The 18529-nt window shown below is 51.8% G+C and overlaps 1 protein-coding gene across 2 annotated transcripts in view; it reads right to left on the bottom strand.

Annotated features, from left to right (window-relative positions):
- The window catches only part of TBX5 (T-box transcription factor 5), a 46124-nt gene that overhangs the window by 13422 nt on the left and 14173 nt on the right, over positions 1-18529 (bottom strand). For both annotated transcript variants that reach the window (XM_049619296.1, XM_049619295.1), the window contains one exon: positions 13753-13844. In XM_049619296.1, coding sequence (XP_049475253.1) covers positions 13753-13844 — 92 coding nt within the window. The remainder of the gene's footprint in view (positions 1-13752; positions 13845-18529) is intronic.

Below are 18529 nucleotides of genomic sequence, written 5' to 3'. Positions count from 1 at the left end.
AGAATTGAAAAAAGAATGAGGAGGGGCACCTGGGTGGCTCGGTCGGTTAAGCGTCCGGCTTTGGCTTTCGGCTCAGGTCATGATCTCTCGGTCCGTGAGTTTGGGCCCTGCTTCAGCTGAGCTCAAGCCCCACTTCGGGATTTTCTCTCTCCCCCCCACCCCCGCCCCTCGCTCACTCACGCTCTCTCTTAAAGAATTAATAAATAATAAAAATACTTCCATCACTGTATTTTAACACAACTGGTTTTCTTCTGCAATCCACACAATTGCTACGATGTGTCGAATCGTGTTACTCTGAGAAGTGACACGTCAGTTTCACGAGGCCACCAGAGAGGCCCATGCCACCAAACAGGCTACGACCGCCTCCCGAGAAGAAATACGTATCAGTAAATCCCAAACTCAGCTGTGATTTTTGCCATAAAACAAACTCTTCTTTTACGAATCACGTTTTTCAATCCGTTTTTCGCCGAGTGCGTTTAGCCTCACTCTGAGCGACGAGATCTGCAAAGCGACGGCAACTGTAGAGGAACTGAAATAAATACTCATTGAACTCAAAGAGGGGCGCCTGGGTGGCTCAGTCGGTTAAGAGGCCGACTTCGGCCGACTTCTGTGCCGACAGCTCGGAGCCTGGAGCCTGCTTCTGATTCTGCGTCTCCCGCTCTCTCTCCCCCTCCCCCACTGACACTGTCTCTCTGAAATATGGACAAACATTTAAAACAAATTAAAGGGGCACCTGGGTGGCTCAGTCGGTTGAGCGTCCGACTTTGGCTCAGGTCACGATCTCACAGTCTGTGAGTTCGAGCCCCGCATCAGGCTCTGTGCTGATGGCTCAGAGCCTGGAGCCTGCTTCCGGTTCTGTGTCTCCCTCTCTCTCTGCCCCTTCCCTGCTCATGCTCTGTCTCTCTCTGTCTCAAAAATAAATAAAAACATTAAGAAAAAAAAATTTTTTTAATAAAATAAAAACAAATTAAAAAAAATTTTTTTAAACTTAAAAAAAAAATAAATCTACGTTTGAAAAGAGCGCACGTGAAATCATGTCACGTCCAAAGAGTGCTGCATCTAGCACATTCTGAAGGGTGGGCTGCATTGGCCCTCTCCATCCTTTCTGTGACCCTTAGGAAGTAGGGACTGGTTTTGTCCCCACTTTACAGATTAGGAAACCAAGGCCCTGGGAGAAGAAGCAACTTACCGCCCCTGGTCACAGAGCTAGAAAGACCCACCACCAGGACTCTACCCCAGGCGTCCCTTAACGACTTCTCCGCAGGCTCCTGATGGTGTCTTTCCATTCTCAGAACACAGTATACTTTTAGGAGAGCAGGGACCAGGGCCCAAGATTCCTCTCCCGCTTCTCCCACCCTTCGGGCGCTGGAATGATCTCCACCCTGGCCCCGGACTTTGTTTGTCACGCGAAAGCACGTCAGAGTAGCCAGGCAGGGGACGCAGAGCATCCGCCAAGTTTCCATGAGGGCACAGAACCCTCACGACACCCGGGGGTCCCCTGGCAGAGCTTTCCCGTGCTATGGGCCATCTCAGAACCCAAGCTGGAGCCGTCCTGAGCAGCCACAACACTCAGAACTCCCCCCTGGGGCCAGAGGCCTGAAAGGAATAAAATTAGCTTTACGGTCCTCTCTTTGAGGTTCCAGCTACGTAATGGAAAAAAAAAAAAAAGAAGAAGAAGAAGAAGAAGAAGAAAAATTAGAATAATAATAAAACATTATAAAAGTTGTCAACTCTTGCTGGCAATTCTGTTCGGGTCTGCTTAGTTCCAGAGCTGGGCTGCCAGAGCTCCGACAGGAAGGGGGAAATCTCTTTGGGTCGTATGTTCTTAATGGGGAAGGTTATTTTTTTTTTTAATTAAAGAAAACAACTCCCAAAAAATGTTGGCCGCGGGATTTTACAAGAGAATGTATCAATGGACTCCGTGGAATTCTCCCCTCCAGTGCTGCCAACTTGCAAAACAACTCTCTGCAAAGGCCAAACCCTGCTTTTGATTACTAACACTCCCAGAAGTGGGAGAGCCACATTATCCCAACAGCCGCTTGTCCCTCACAGCTTGTTTCTCTGCAAGGCGCTTGAGACATCATCCCCACCGTCAGTCAGGAACACCTCCCTCTCGGCGCCTGCCGTGCAACGTCCCCAAGTCCATCTGACAGGTGTCAAAACAGGAGCGTGCAACGGCGAAGCCTCCCCTCCATCGGTACGGGGTCGACACAAAGGGGGGAGAGCGCCGGCAATCGACCAACACGGGGGGGATTTTCCCCGGGCTCCCCAATGCACCAAAGGAACGCCGTCAGTAGCAACAAGACAGCGTCTAACGTCCTTGCAGCGGGGAAGACAAACTGTCTTCCTCTACAGCTCGAGAGCGGCAGTGAGGAATCCAGCGCGCTTGGGGCACCTGGGTTAGCCTCCGACTGCGGCTCAGGTCACGATCTCACCGTTCGTGGGTTCGAGCCCCGCGTCGGGCTCTGGGCTGACAGCTCGGAGCCTGGAGCCCGCTTTGGATTCTGCATCTCCCTCTCTCCCCGCCCCACCCCCACTTGTGCTCTGTCTCTCTCTCTCTCTCTGTATGTCAAAAATAAATAAAATGTAAAAAAAAAAATTAGAAAAAAAATCAGGATCAGGAGGGGCGCCTGGGCGGCTCAGTCCATTGAGTGTCTGACTTCAGCTCAGGTCACGATCCCATGGGTTCGAGCCCCGCGTCGGGCTCTGGGCCGACAGCTCGGAGCCTGGAGCCCGCTTCGGATTCCGCGTCTCCCTCTCTCCCCGCCCCACCCCCGCTCACGCTCTGTCTCTGTCTCTCAAAAACCGAATAAACGTTAAAAAAACAAAAAGAAAGAATCCAGGGCACAAAGGGGGTAAAAGTAAAACGATGAAAAGCCCTTGTGCATCTAAGAAGAGGGCAGCAACACAGTGCTGGGGGTTTTGTTTTGTTTTGTTTTGTTTTGTTTTTTTCCAGCCTTACCCTCATCTTCCGGGCGATGAACTGAAGCTTTACCCTCATTTGATCCGGGCGATATGCCCACCTCACTGGTAGGATTACATGCACTTCAGAGGTAAAGAAGCTGAGGCTCAGAGAGGTCAAGCAACTTTCCCCAGATGGCACAGCACAGGATAAAGCGGAGCTTCGTCCCGGCTCAGTGCTATTCCAAAGCTCTTGCCAGCTCACTTACACTCGATCGCAGGGAACTGTTGCCTTCACAACAACAGCCTGGGCAACACAGCCGCCCTGTTGCATAAGGCATCCTGGTGGCAGCAGCTGGAGATGGGCTGCATCGGGCAACATCAAGTTCTACTGGTCAACCTGTCAATCCTACCGTTTGAGCGGCCTTGAGTTTACCGAAGGGCACCCCCCGCCCCCACCCCTCCTCTCTGCCGGCCGCGGCCACATCCTCAAGGACGGGCTGTGCTCAGTCCGGGCTCGCCCGACACAAGCCGGGGTCCTCAGCCCCTCCGCTCGCCCTGGGTGCCGGCGCCCCGCAGAGCAGCTTCTCCCCGGCTCGGGCCCCCGCTCACATTCTGTTCCACGTGAGCGAGTGCAGTGAATGACGCCATTGTCGCCGGGTCTGGGCTGTAAAACGTTACAAGGGAATACTGAGATCCGCGGCCAAACTGCCCGCCGCCAGCTAATGAACGCCCCCGAGAAGGTCTTCCACTGCAGCCAACTGAATCGGCCTTTTCACGGGAGCAGGTGGCAGGGGTGCTGGGTGCTGGGGGGGAGGGGTGTTGTCGCTCCCCCCCGCCCCCCGCCCCCAGCCCCCGCCAAGCCCGGCGAGCCCTTCTCAAACAACCGAAGCAGCTTGCTGGGGCAAGACTGGGATTGCAAAATCCCTGTCCCCGAGGAGCAAATCCCTCCTCTGCTGGTACCTTAATCTGCGATTAAAATTCCCACCATCCCACAAGGGCCTTGGCGATTTATTCACTCTCTAGTACGCTCAGGGACGCTCTTCTGATCTCACGTGCGTGGACGCTTGGGGGGACCGGGGACAGCTCAGCCCAGGCAGGACGGAGCTCAGCGCACAGAGGGCTTTGCCATTATTCTTATGACTCAGTTCATGCTGCACCAGCACGCTGCAGGAGGCACGGTGAGAACCGGGCGTGCTAAGAAGTTGGACACCCTCTCCCACCGCTGGTTCGACAACCGGGGCTGCAGGATTCGAGGGGGCACCAAGAAGTTCAAAGGCGCCTCTCCCTCTGTGGCTGTGAGCCCCCACCTTACGGCACTTCGGTTTGAGAACTCAGGGCTCCCCGGCTGAATCTCCGGGTAACTGAATATCAGGGTGGTCGTGTGGAGTCGGGGCTCTCAAGTCAGGCCTCGCGGATGTGCCTCACCAGCCACAAACGTGGCCACGGTGGAGCTGGCTAGCTTCCACCTTTCTCTGAGCCTCAGTTTTCTGTCTGTAAAATGGGAACAGTAAAATCCACTGCCTCGTGGGATTGTAAAACAATACGGTGCGTGGAAAGGCTGAGCCCGTCGGCGGGACACACAGCTCGATGAGCACCAGCTTACAAATCGCCCATTACTCGATTCTGAGGCAGAGGTACCTCCCTTGCCCGGGCTCTGATTGGTCTAGGAACCCCTCCTACTCTGCCCAAACATCAGATATTTAGAATTTGTCAATGTTTCCAGGGAGAGGGTCATTCTTGTTATCACCTCCTCAAAAGCGGTCCAGAGACAGCTCTGGGATCACAGAGAAAGCGCCGAATAGTTTCATGGACCGCTGAGGACATCAATCTTTGCCTCAGTTTCTCCACCAAGGCCCACGTCGCATAGCATAGCTGTGAGCCCCCAAAGTAAGGGCTAGGATGTGAGGCTACAGACAGGAAAGGTCAGTGCAAACGAAACTTGCGATGGGGCTCACGGTAAGGGTACAATCCGCCTCGGTTCAGTCTCCTAAAACTATCAGTTTCAACAAGTTTAACCATGTCTTTGCTTTACTAGCTTTTTTTTTTTTTTTAATGATTTTAGACGGAGGATGGGAAGGTGGAGGGGACTTTCTGAGGTCCGGCCGCGGTCTTTCTGGAAGCCGGAAGACTGGGAGGGCCCGGACTAACAGATCTTCCTCAAACTGCTTCCTCTACCAGAGGGGATTGTTTTGAGGCTTTTGTTCCGAGGGGATGCACGCGGGGGCCCCTCGGTCATGCAGAAAGAAGTAAGTCAAGGAGCTGCCGGTGACCTTCAGTTCGAAAAACGACCTTGGCAAAGCCACCCAAAAACAACCACTTCTGCAAGAATGCTAAATGGCCTGTGTACTAATATAAAAATCTGTCTCTCCCCCTAAAAACAGACACAAACACCTAGGAGGGAACGGGTCTCCAGGGAGACAAACTTCTAATGTGAGAACATGACTGGGATGGGGCAGCTGAGATACAGGGCTTAGAGTGAGGATGGCTAGAGATTGGAGTGGGTTTCAAGCTTGGCTGCATAGTACAACCACCTGGGAGAATTAAAGGGAAACAAATGTTCACTCCGGATGAAATAGTTAAAGGACATTAAGAATGCATTCATTGTGGGGGTGCCTGGGTGGCTCAGTCAGTTGAGCGTCCGACTTCGGCTCAGGTCATGATCTCGCAGCTCGTGGGTTCGAGCCCCGCGTCGGGCTCTGTGCTGACAGCTCAGAGCCCGGAGCCTGCTTCGGATTCTGTGTCTCCCTCTCTCTCTGCCCCTCACCCACTCGCATTCTGTCTCTGTCTCTCTCAAAAAAAAAATAAACATAAAAAAAAATGAATGCACTTATTTTCATGAGCACTGAACAATATATCGAATTGTTGAATCACTATCCTGTACACCTGAAACCAATGGAACACCATGTATTAATTATGCTTCAATTTAAAAAAAGAAAAAATTTCAGCAAAGAAAAGAAATACTGACTCCTGAGTCCACCGTCAGCCCCCCCGCAAGAGTCTGATGTCATTGTTCCATGGTGCAGCCTGGACTTGGCGATCTTAAAAAGCTCCCCAGGAGAAAGAAGCCTTATGCAAAAGAGTGCACGCTGTAAGCATCCATTTATACCAAATTCTGTAACAGAAAAAACCCACAGTAGAAAGGAAATAAAAGTCGAATTGCTTCTGGTGGGGACGTGGGGGCAGGAATTAATTGGGATGGGGCATGAGGGAAGTTTCTGGGGTGGGGGAATGTTCTATATTACGACGGGGGCTTGGGTTTCACAGGAATGTGCGTTTGTCAAAAAGCGAACGGTGCCCTTATGGTTTGTGCATTTCACTGTATGTAACTTTACCTAAAATAGAGATTTGTGAGCAAAAATGGAGTCTTAGTTAATGATACGCATGAAGTATAGAGGAGTGGAATATACTCGTGTCTGCCACTGCCACTCAGTATGAAATGCATAAAAAAATAAAATGGATGGATGGATGGATGGATGGATGGGGTGGTGGATTGATGGACAGATAGATTGGTGGGTGGATGGACTGGTGGATGGTAGATGGATGGATGGATGGATGGATGGATGGATGGAAAGACGGACTGGTCAATGGATGGATGGGCAAATGGATGGATGGATGGATAGATGGACTGGTGGGTGGTGGATGGTAGATGGATGGATGGGTGGATGGGTGGATGGTGGGTGGATAGATGGACTGGCCGATGGATGGATGGATGGATGGATGGATGGATGGAAAGACGGACTGGTCAATGGATGGATGGGTGGGTGGATGGATGGATGGATGGATGGATGGATGGATGGACTGGCCGATGGATGGATGGATGGATGGATGGAAAGATGGACTGGTCAATGGATGGATGGGAGGATGGGTGGGTGGGTGGATGGATGGATGGATGGGTGGTCAGATGGCTGATAGGGCAAATATGTAACAAAATATTAACTGTAGAATGTAAGCAGTAGATTTGTGGGTGCTCACTGTACCCTTCTTCCACGTTTTCTGTATGTTTTACAGTTTTCATAACAAAACACTGGGGAAGCACTGCGGGTACTTCTCACGTTCAGCCAAAGTTGAGCACTTACAGCAAAGGGTTAGGTTTTACACAACAGCCCAGCACATGGGATCTATTTCCAGATCTATTTCACACATTTACCTGAACACCCTTGCCCGTTCTGTAGAGCCAGGGGATTACCCAGGTGCGAGCAGGGCACCCCTCCATCAGAAAACGTGCCAAAGGGCCGTTTCTGAGCCCTCCCTAGAGCCACTGATGCAGAACCTCCGAGGAGGAAACCCAGAAATCTGCTTTTCTTAACAAGCCCCCCACCCCCAGGTAATTTTGATGTCTGCCAAAAGTCTGAGAAGCGCTATTCGCACGTGAATGAGTGATGTGCCCACAGACACTGTCCCTGAAGAGAAGGTATGCCGGAGGGGGGGGTGGGGACAGTGCTGCAGATGAGCAAGAAAAGGTCGAGGCGGGGGTGGGGGGGTGTTCTCAGCATCCATATCCCTGCCGGTCAACCAGGAGCCAACATGGGACCCCCTTGGGACAAACCTCAATTTCACAACTTAGGCCGGCTTGGCTTCCCAAACACAACCCCCTCTTATTTTCCGTAAGTTCACACTTCTCTGGGGGAAGCCGTGTCCAAAAGTACAGCAAGGAGTGGGGAGTTCATGCCGTCTCTGGAATGTTGTCTTGCAAATCACTCCTCATTAACCGGGCATTCCGATTACCTTTAACCACAAGCATGGGGTTCCAAGAGCCCTAAGCCGTTTGAAAGTGACCGTTTGAGGTTAAGGGCTCAACATTCATTTAAAATCAGGAAGCCGGGGCTGGAGAAGGAGGGAAGGTGCCAACGGAAGGGCTTTAGCCTTTTAGGGCGGCGGTGGGGGGAGGGGAGGGGTGGACCCCTGAATCCTTCGAAATCGTTTGCAAATGTTTGTTTTTTTTTTTTTCTATTTGTATCTTGTGAGTTGTTCGGAGAGTCCCTGGCTTTCATCGGATTTTCAAAAGGGACCCTGATTAAGAAGCCCAGCCCTGGAGAAAAAGATGGAGGGGACTCTAAGGAGCGCAGAGGCAGGTGACAAGGGTTTCCAGCGTGGGTGGGCGGAGACGGCCTGGGAGAGACAACAGGAACCTACTGGGTGGAGCTGGGACATCCTGGGCCCTAAGCTTTCCTAGCCGCTGGCTGGCTGGGGGGCGGGGGGCTCCAAATCCAGGCCAGCAAAGCAGAGCCTCAGGGTGTCCTGGCTCCAGACCGGCTCGGAAGCCACCACCGTCCATCGAGTGTGACAAACCCCAATGACGCTGCATAAATGGCCCTCTGTGCAAGGTGACCCAAGAAGCGTGGGGGAAGCGGTGGGGAGCAAGGGGGAGTCTCTCCACCCTCAAGGGGCCGAGCTCACAGCCAGGCCTCTGCACCCTGACTCGCCGCGGGGCCCTGGGCTGGTCAAGCCGGCGTCTGGCTTCACGAGGGCACGGACCCCGTCTCAACGTCAGCCTGACATCAATCCAGCCTCAGTCTGGGCCCCATCTCCTGCCAGATGCCTCCGTGCATGTCGGGGTGGGCTTAAAACACACGGACACCCTCTTCGACTCTCCTCCCTAGAGGGGGGATCCCTGCGCCTCAGATCGGGCCCCACCCCCGTGAGTCCCGTGCAAGCCACAGAATGCGGCAGGAGTAACACTACGTGTTTTCAAGACCAGGTAAGCAAGAGTCTCACGGCTCCCTCCTGGTCCTCTTGGGAGCAGCCGGCAGCCCCGGGAGGAGTCTGACTCCGCGGAGTCCTCCACGCAGGGCGGGCCGCACGCACCGGCTGAGGTCCCAGCCGAAAGGCAGCACCAGCTGGCGATCACAGCTGCGTGCCATCCCGGACGCCCGGACGCGTGACTTCAGCTACCTGCCGCCCCAGCCAACACCTGGCTGCAGGCGAGAAGTGCCCAGACGAGCCCTTTCCAAGTTCCCGACCCGCAAATCACGAACGAGACGAGCGGGGTGACTTCCTGCTTCACCTGGCACACATGGCGGCCAGCAACGCCTGGTCTTTTCAGCATCAGTGCTACTGACGAGCAGCACCGAGCGGGGGCCAGCAGATGGGCACTCTGAGGTCGCCTGCACTTCCTTGGCCCTTTAGCGGGCCGTGGTGGCACAGAGTAAGCGGGGTCTAGCGCTCCAGCTGTCCCGGATTTAGTCACACACACGGAACAGAAGGCATAGCCTTCCAGCCCGTCCCAGCGAAGCCTGGGCGTCACCTGTTACCTTGCAATAGCAATCAGGATGCGCCCATTATCTCATTCACCCAGGCAACAGCCCCGGAGGTGGGTTCTACAGTCACCCCTCATTTCACAGAGGAGGCGGCCGAGGCTCAGTGGAGTAGGGGAGCCCTGGAGCCACTCCACGCGGTGGCCCCGATCCCAACTCCAGAACTTTCCCCCAGTGGACCCCGTCCCCCGGGAGATTCACCTTTGCATCCTCAGGACCCGGCGTCGAGCGAGCCCTTCACAAATGTGTGTTCGCTGAATAACGGATCGACAGATCAGAAACTGCATGGATTAATGAGTCTCTGGTCCTCAGTTTCCCCTTCTGCAAAAGGGAGAACACTGGGGGACAGGCTGTCTCCTGTGGTCCCTTCTGTGTGGAGCATCCTATGCTTCTTGGAGCAGCTGTGCCCCCTAACGCCACCATGTCACCGGGCCACCCCGGCTGGCTTTCAGAGAGCTTCAGAATGTGACCCCTACTCTAGACCCCAAGACTTGTAGATCACTGCCCACTTCTACCCTGATCCAACCCAGAAAACCCTTGTTCCCAACAGGGCAAACGCCACTCTTCCCACAAAGCCTGACTCCCACCCGCTCCTTCCCCCATCTCCCCTCCCCCCAGGGCCCCCACTTCCTGCCCCAGCAGCCTTGGCCTTGGTCCCCAGCACCTGCTGACTCTTAGGAAGTTCACAACTTGCCTGAACACATCTTAAAGACTGGAGCAAAGTTCAAAGAAAGCCATGTTCTATGGGAAACCAGGCTCTAGATCATTTCAAACAGCAGTGAAGCTCCCACACCTTTCTTGTTAGGATGCGCATTTACGGGTATTTCCCAAATTTCGGCCATTTGCATAGGACCTTGACAAGTTCGACAAACGTTTACTCCAGCTCTACTGCTATGTAGTTAATACTTTCCCTTAAATAGGGGCGCCTGGGTGGCTCAGTCGGTTAAGCGTCTGACTTCGGCTCGGGTCACGATCTCGCGGTCTGTGAGTTCGAGCCCGGCATCAGGCTCTGGGCTGATGGCTCAGAGCCTGGAGCCTGCTTCCGATTCTGTGTCTCCCTCTCTCTCTGCCCCTTCCCCGTTCATGCTCTGTCTCTCTCTGTCTCAAAAATAAATAAACGTTAAAAAAAAAATTAAAAAAAAAAAAATACTTTCCCTTAAATAATCAGCCTTCGCCGTCCCCCTTCCCTCCCCCCTTCCTCCTTCTTTAGAAGCAGCCTCATTCTAAGCAACAGCAACTATAAAATCAGCCTGATGTGCTTGCGTCCGTAGACGTTCTAAAATCATCCATCTGTCACCAGGGGAGGGGTCCTGCAATTGGGGAAATATTGGTTTTTAGGGGAAGATGTTGTTTAAGCCGCAGATTAACCTTGCAGAATAACCTTGGCATTATTTTAATCAGCCTGCTAAAAGGCAGGATTTTAAAATAATTGTATCGTCCTCTTTGTGCTTTTCCCACAGCTCTCCCATTTTTTTTAGAGTAAGCGGTCTTCTTTCTGGAATTAGAAATCGTACACGGACGTCGCAAAACAACTAAGACCATCTGCGTTTCAAAAAACACCGAGAGCTGGGTGAGAAGAGACAGCGGGGTGAGTGCCCAGACATTTGCCAAGCGAACGCGGACGATATTTATGCGGGCTAACTGTGAGTCAAGGTCCGGCCCTCTCCCTTCTTCCAACTGCTGGAATTAGAGGAAATGTCATTCCTCCTGCTTCCCCCCGCCCCCACCCCAAGCCAGCTGTCACCGGGTGTGCAGGGGACAGGAAACAGGATTACAAGACGAACAGGGAGCCTGCCGTTCCGGCCTGGCTATTATCACAGCCGACTCCGGACAGCTATCTTCCCCACTTGTCACTGGGAGTTGGGACCACAGCCCAGAATAACTGCTTAACGAGGGCAAAACTGGGAGTAACGGAGAGTCTTCCCCCAAATCAGATACGTTATATCGAGCGTGGACTAAGAACCAAGTACCCTGTTGACAGCCTCTCATATGACACTTACAAGAACCCTGGAAAATGGAAGCTGTATTTATTTATACCCATTTTGCAGATGAAGACACTGAGGCTCTGCGAGGTTAAGTCACTTGCCTGAGGTCGCATGCTGATAAATGCAGAGCGAGGATCGAACCCGGGTTCGTCCGACTCCCAAAGCCTTCTGTTGGACCCGCTCTGCCCTACTCTGTCTCCTTCTCAGGGACCACGTCCACAGTACTGGGCCCATGACCGTGTCCACTCTCCCAGCCTGGTTCCCCGGTGCGGCTCCTAACACGCCCACAAAGACGCACGCGGTTCTTGGGCTGAGAGTTCCGATCCAACATGTCAGTTACTGAGTGCCTACTGACTACGGGCCACCCTTTCCCACCTCTTCTGCAAGTGCTTCCCCAAAAAGGACCCTGGGACGACCCCTCGGCGAATCTGCAGTACCTGGGGGATGAAAGGGACAGCCAACCCAGACCAAAGTAGAGTCATCTGCCTAAATATCTAACCAGCTGTGTTTAGAACTTCAGGACAGAGTCCCCTGGGGTCACTGACAGTGAAGCTCTCAGACACCTGTGCTTCCCCACCTGTCTCTCCTTCCACGTCTGTCATCCAGCCAATCAGCTTCCAAAGCACAGGGCCCTGGCCCAACGCAAGAAAGCGGTGAGGGGTCCTGGGGACAGACATACACGGTCTGTGGCCAGGGGACACCTCTTGGAGGAAGGGGCAGCTCCAAGGAGACCTAGTGATGGGCGGGAGAGGGTCAAGTGGGGAGGAAGGGAGAAAGCCTGAGGCAGACCAGACGTGCTGTTCGAGGGGCCAAAAATAATGGGAAGAATACAGGTGTCGAGCATCCCCTTCCGCATGACTGAGACAGAGCGGGGGCACTGGAGGGGGACAGAGCTAGGGAGGAGTGGCCAGGTCGGACAGGAAGGGCGTGGCCCTCCACGAGGAGTCTGGACGACCTCATCCTGAGGGCATCAGGAAGCCTGGGAGTGTTCTAGGCTGTGGAGTAACCTCGTCTGATTCGCGTTTTACACAGATGTCTTTGGCAGCTGCCTGGAGAATGTCCTAGAAGGGTCTAAACAACACAGCCTGGCAGGAGACGGGGGGGGTGAATTCGGACACATGTTAAGAAGGCTGCATCGCCGGGACCCGGTGACCGGGTGCGTGTGAGGGGGTGATTTGCAACACCCTCAGTCCATCATCCCGTCTGCTCTTGACTTTGTGGGAAGGAGGGAAGATGTGAGGGAAAAACCCCTGGTGTGCAGGCCGGAGCGGGGTGGCTCGCATCCAGTCCCTACCTGCACGGCCTAGAGCCTCACCCGCAGGCCTGAGGTGAGACTCCATCAAAGGCTACAACGCCGTAAAGGAAGCCGACAGGATGGCGAGGGCGTGTGGTCGCCGTGTAAACGACAGCTTGGCGCTGTGAGCCCAGGGCCACAAACAGGTTGACCCCTCCGGGCCTTATGCGGTGCTTACTGTCAACTTTTCCGCTGACCGTGGACTTGACCCACCTCCAATTTCCAAAATGCAGACACTCGACGCCAACGTTTTCTAACAATTTAAGAACTGGGTTCTCTTAGCCACAACCACAAAAAAATCTCACTACCCCCGCGATCGTGAAGGACCCCAATGATAAAGCAGGATGGACGTGTGCGCATCTGAAGGTATCGGTGTTATTCACTTTCTAAAAGCGTGCAAAATCACAGCAGGCGACCCCACCAGCTAAACACGGTTTCCGTGGCACGTATTTCCAAATGCATGTGAAAACCCCAGCGCTGCGGGTTCTCCCTCTCCCTTTCTTAGATCCCTTCTGTGTCTTTGAATGGGTTTGTCTGTCCATCTGCCTGACTCACCCTTCTCGTGTCTTCCAGAAAGAATAAGGAAAAACTTCCTAAATGACCTCATTTTATTTTGAAACACTAAACCCACCAGAAGGGGTGCGGCGGGTGGGGGGGGGGGCGGGGACAGAAACCCCTTCCTGGTCAAAGGAATCAAGATGTATTTCTAATTCTCTCACCATATGGTAAGTTATTTTGGAAGCGTATCATGAGGTAAGAGAACGTTTGAGAAACTTGGCAAGGCTTGTACAACCCTTTCAAATCAGACCAAATTCCCACTATGTACATTTGCTATAGCCCCTTCTATTCATCATATCAGCGACCGTGACCACAGGATATGTAAAAATACCGAGCAATTTTTATCACCAGCTTCCAATCCCCCCAGTGCCCCGGACCACCACATGGTGTCAGGTTTGTCTGTATTTCACCCCCAGGAAATCAAGTCATTAACTTCCCTTTCATTTACGGAGAGCTGTTGCCAAAAAGAAAATCATTCATCGGCTGTGACTTATGGGAAGAAAGAGAAAGGACTGACTTCATGGGAAGGTGGGCGACAGCAAAGAAAGAGGGGAGAGAAAGTTCTTGCTTTTGTCCACCCCCCCCCCAGGGCAGATGGAGAACATCAAGTTCCCTCGTGCTTCCTCCCTGTCCTGCCCCCCAAGGGGGCACACGCCCCTCCCCCCAGGCTGTCCCATCCTTTAAGGTTTAAGCCGTGGGTGGCCGCTTCTCCCTTTTCTGGGTGGGGACAAAGGAGCCCAGAATTCCAGCTTCTTACCTTTGCATTCTTGACATTCTGTGTAGGTCCATGTCGTCACTGCCCCGGAATCCTTTGGCAAAGGGATTATTCTCAATCTTTAATTGGGTGATCTGAAGGAAGGAGAGAGAGAGAGGGAGGGAGACACTTGGGTTTTCACTTGATGGCTGGAAACGCAGCCTCTGGCAACCAAAGGCGGCAAATTAAGCCAGTCACGTCAACGGAACCCACCACTTCATTCGAGAGGAGGCTTTGAAAAATGTCCTAGATCAGACCGCTTGGAAAAGGGGAAAAAAACCTGGTTTCGGTTTGCCCATTAAGTGGAGTCATACCCCGCATCACTCCAGCTGTGTTTGTTTTTTAATCCTGCCATGTTGTGCCCCAAACACGATCTAGGCCCCCGACACTCGGTGCGCCGCCCCCCCCCCCCCCGACCCCGCCTGGAAAGTTGTGCGCGTTGACACGGTGTCGCTCCCCCCGCAGCGTGGCGGCGATCGCCGTTTGGAAAAACTCGGCTGCTTCCAAAATTCTGCTCTGCCTCATGCCGGGTTCATTCAGCTTCACAGACAAGGGTTATAGCCAGCCCAGGTAGAAGATGGTGTCTAATTAAATCAATACCAAAATACAGAACGGTAACATACATGATACCTGTCAGACCGCTCCAAACCCCTTCAATCTTCTAGATAAAGAAGCGCGATCCCTGTTCTTGGAAATTTCGGTTGTAATGTACAATACTCAGTAACAGAACAGGGGAAACAGTCCCACCGTATGGACTTTGCTAGAAGTACTTCCTAAAAGCTGTGTGTGAATCGCATGTTTATGCATCAAATCCCTTTTTTTTTAAAGGAGCCTTTTTTTATGTTTATGTGTTTACTTTTTAAAAAATGTTTTGATTTGTTTTTGAGATAGAGAGACAGAGTGCGAGCGGGAGAGGGAGACACAGAATCCGAAGCAGGCTCCGGGCTCTGAGCTGTCAGCGCAGAGCCCAAAGCGGGGTTCGAACCCAAGAACCGTGAGATCATGACCTGAGCCAAAATCAGATGCTTAACTGAGGCACCCATGCGCCCCTATGTTTATCTTTGAGAGAGAGCGCGAGCAGGAGCGGGGAGGGGCAGAGAGAGAGGGAGACACAGAATCCGAAGCAGGCTCCAGGCTCCGAGCTGTCAGCACAGAGCCCGACGCGGGGCTCGAACTCAGGAACTGCGAGATCATGACCTGAGCTGAAGTCGGCCGCTCAACCGACTGAGCCACCCAGGCGCCCTCATCAAATCACCGTTACAGCCAGCAGGGCAGATTCAGGGACACTAGCTTCACCTTCGTTATCATGATTGTACCCTATCTATACTGCACGCGGGTCTGCTTAGTATCGTGATCTCAGTCAAAGCACTTCTTGTTTACATTTATTTTATACATGTAACCTTCTCTACGCGTCAAACCAGAATCACCAGCTATTCAATAAAAGGAAAACTATTGTATCAAATTCTCTCTGCTGGCACCCACAGAAAGTTCTAAATACAAGGCCCGCCCTCACTTTGTTGTGAGGGGAGACGAGGCACTTTTCGAGACGAACTTACACAAATTGGTTCTGTACTCTCTCCCTGATAGATGAACGGAAAGATCATCAAAGCGAGAACACTTTTCTCTTTGTGGTCACATCATATGCCAAGTACACACGAAAAACACCTCATCTACCCCCCCCCCCGTAGCAGAGCTGCAGACTTTGAGAAACTGAGCAAGTTTCTTTGAGAAACCAGGAGTAATTAGTGAATGCACCCATAATTCATCCGTGGCACATCCAGGGGGGGGGCAGGCATTCTGGTATGTTCTGTTTTCCAGAAGAGATGTCTTTATAAGGTTTCCTTCCCACCCCAAGACTCTATAATGAGCGTGAAATCACTATATTGTGTATGTGTACATGTGTGTGCGTTTGCGATGAAAAAACAAACATACAAAATTAACGTTTTTAAGATCTGGTATATGAATCCAACCATAGGACATTTTAGAAAGGCAAAGGTCAATGGTGGCCAGAAGTTGTGTGGGGAGGGACGGATGAAAAGGCAGAGCCCAGAGGACATTTAGTGAAACTATTCTGTGTGATACTTAACGGCGGACACACGTCCTCACATGTTTGTCCAAACCCACAGGATGTACGACACCACAAGTGAACCCTAAATTAGACTCCGGGTGATTACGATGTGTCAATGTGCATTCATCGATTGTAATAATGTCTCACTCTGGTGGGGGATGTTGATGGTGAGGGAGCCTTTGGGAAGGGTGGGGGGCAAGGGGTCTATGGGAACTCTCTGTACTTTCCACTTAACTTTGCTGTAAACCTAAAACTTCTCTTATAAAAACAAAATCTATTTTAAAACTTTTAAAGTAGGTGTGAGTATTTATGTGTATACACATTCCTTCCCCCCTCATTTTTTTTTTTTAAACCATGCCCATTCCTACAACTTCCTGATCTTGACTTGACTCTTCAGAACGAGTAGAAAAGTCTATAAAATCTCTTAGGAAAACAGTCTTTAACATGTGCACTCCCGAAGCCACTTCTGTTTTGGAGTCCAAAGACCCATCCCCTCCTGGAGCTTTTTTTTTCCCACTCAGGCTTTGTCACAATAAAATGCAACCCAACTGACCATAAATCACGTTTTTGTTTTTGTTTTTTAAAGGAGGGGGAGAGGGGCGCCTGGGTGGCTCAGTCGGTTAAGCGGCTGACTTCTGCTCAGGTCATGATCTCGCGGTCCGTGAGTTCGAGCCCCACGTCGGGCTCTGTGCTGACAGCTCAGAGCCTGGAGCCTGTTTGGGATTCTGTGTCTCCCTCTCTCTCTGCCCCTCCCCCGTTCATGCTCTGTCTCTCTCTGTCCCAAAAATAAATAAACGTTAAAAAAAATTTTTTTAAATAAAAAAATTAAAAAAATAAAAAAAAAAAAAGGAGGGGGAGAAATTCTCGATATGCTAAGTAAATATTCGATCATTTAAGAAGGGAGGGAGGGAATCCTTGCTGCACTCCACGCCCCCAATCCGCCCCTCGCCTTCAAGTGACTGAAGCCAGTCTCTGGAAATATTGAAGACAGTCAGGGTGTGGTATCGGGGCTGAATTAATGCCTGGTCCATGATGTCACTGTTCCTCCAAGCGCTCAGGACAAACAATTATTATGCGGGGGGCGGGGGGGGGGGGCAAGGGGCGGAGGAAGTCTTTTATCAGCAAAAATCTTTTTCCCTGACACCACTCCTCACCAAAAGGTTTACTGCTTCCAAAAACCAAAAGGTTTTTGAGCTTCCAAAAGTATGATCGCATAGGACAAACACAATCTGCTACACGTACCCCTAGGTAGGTTGATCTTACACACATCTGGCTTTGTAGACTGAGTCCAGACGCCCGTAGGTTATTAAGAATTATCACCCTGGAGAAACGTGAACCTACAAGCTTGGCTGAAGGTGGCAAAGTCCGCCTTGTTCTGTACAACCGCCTCTAGGATACGTCCTTCCTGACACACCGCCGCGTGCTGTGGCTCGCTCACTCACGGGCACACAGGCTGATAGAGTCAGACGTCTGAGTTCCACTAAAAGGCTCCACTGAAACTGACTTCCCTCCAAAGTCAGCATATAACCGGACATCCGGGGGAGGGGGGGTGGCGGTGGGGAAAAAAAAACAAATATAAATGCCAGCTCGGACCAGTGAGACAGAGGTTGTAAAAATTAATGAGAATAATTGTTGGGAATTCTTGCTTTTGAAAAAAAAAAAAAAAAACACCCTCGCGAGGGCCAAAAATCTTAATTATGTCTCTCTATTAGGGGTTCATTTCCTGGTCCCAACCAGAAAGCTCATACCTCATAAATACAGGCTCCTTACACAATGATTTAAGCAGGAAGAAAAAATGCCTCTTAATGGCGAGGTAAGTTAATATCGGGGGGACGGCCGCTTGCAAACACAGCCATTGTTGCGTGAGCAGAGAAATGAAATGCCCACGTGACCTTTTTTTAACACCTAAATATTTCTAGGGATCGCTCTGGACGCTGCTGACAGCTTCAGTGAAAACCTTACAAAAACGTGTTTCACAGAGCAAACGTCGTTCTGGACGAGTCGAGTTTTTAAATATCTTTTCCAAGCTGTCAACCATCTGGGGAAATAACTCCCAAATCCAGCTTGGGGATCACAGCTGGGCTGAGGGAATACGTCGTGTCATTAGGAGCCCGGCGGCGTGCGGGTGCGTGACTGCAGCCCAACGCGTGAACCCTGCCACGCACCTGCCTCCGCCTGGTACCCGCATCCAAGCAGAGAGAGGGCATCGTGAAGGCACCGGGCCGTTGACATCAAAAATCAGCGGCTCGTCAGTGTCCCGAACTGTCCTGGCGATTTAATCACGTGGACGGCTTTTCTGTCCTTGCTCATTTTTCCAAAGCATAATGTGGGGCAAAGAGCCCTTGGATGGATGGCATGTTCGGGGAATGAACCGACTCAACCACAAAGACTAATGTTTGTAGCTGTTGTGCAACCACAGTAAGAGGAACTTCTTTAAAATCTCAGTTTTCGGGGGGCGCCTGGGGGGCGCAGTCGGTTAAGCGTCCGACTTCAGCCAGGTCACGATCTTGCGGTCTGTGAGTTCGAGCCCCGCGTCAGGCTCTGGGCTGATGGCTCGGAGCCTGGAGCCTGTTTCAGATTCTGTGTCTCCCTCTCTCTCTGCCCCTCCCCCGTTCATGCTCTGTCTCTCTCTGTCCCAAAAATAAATAAAAAACGTTGAAAAAAAAATTAAAAAAAAAAAAAATCTCAGTTTTTCGGAACCTAACGTGGCCA

This window comes from Panthera uncia (assembly GCF_023721935.1).
Source record: "Panthera uncia isolate 11264 chromosome D3 unlocalized genomic scaffold, Puncia_PCG_1.0 HiC_scaffold_8, whole genome shotgun sequence".
In the NCBI taxonomy this organism is placed as follows: domain Eukaryota; kingdom Metazoa; phylum Chordata; class Mammalia; order Carnivora; family Felidae; genus Panthera; species Panthera uncia.
This window is presented reverse-complemented; position numbering and strand designations above follow the sequence as displayed.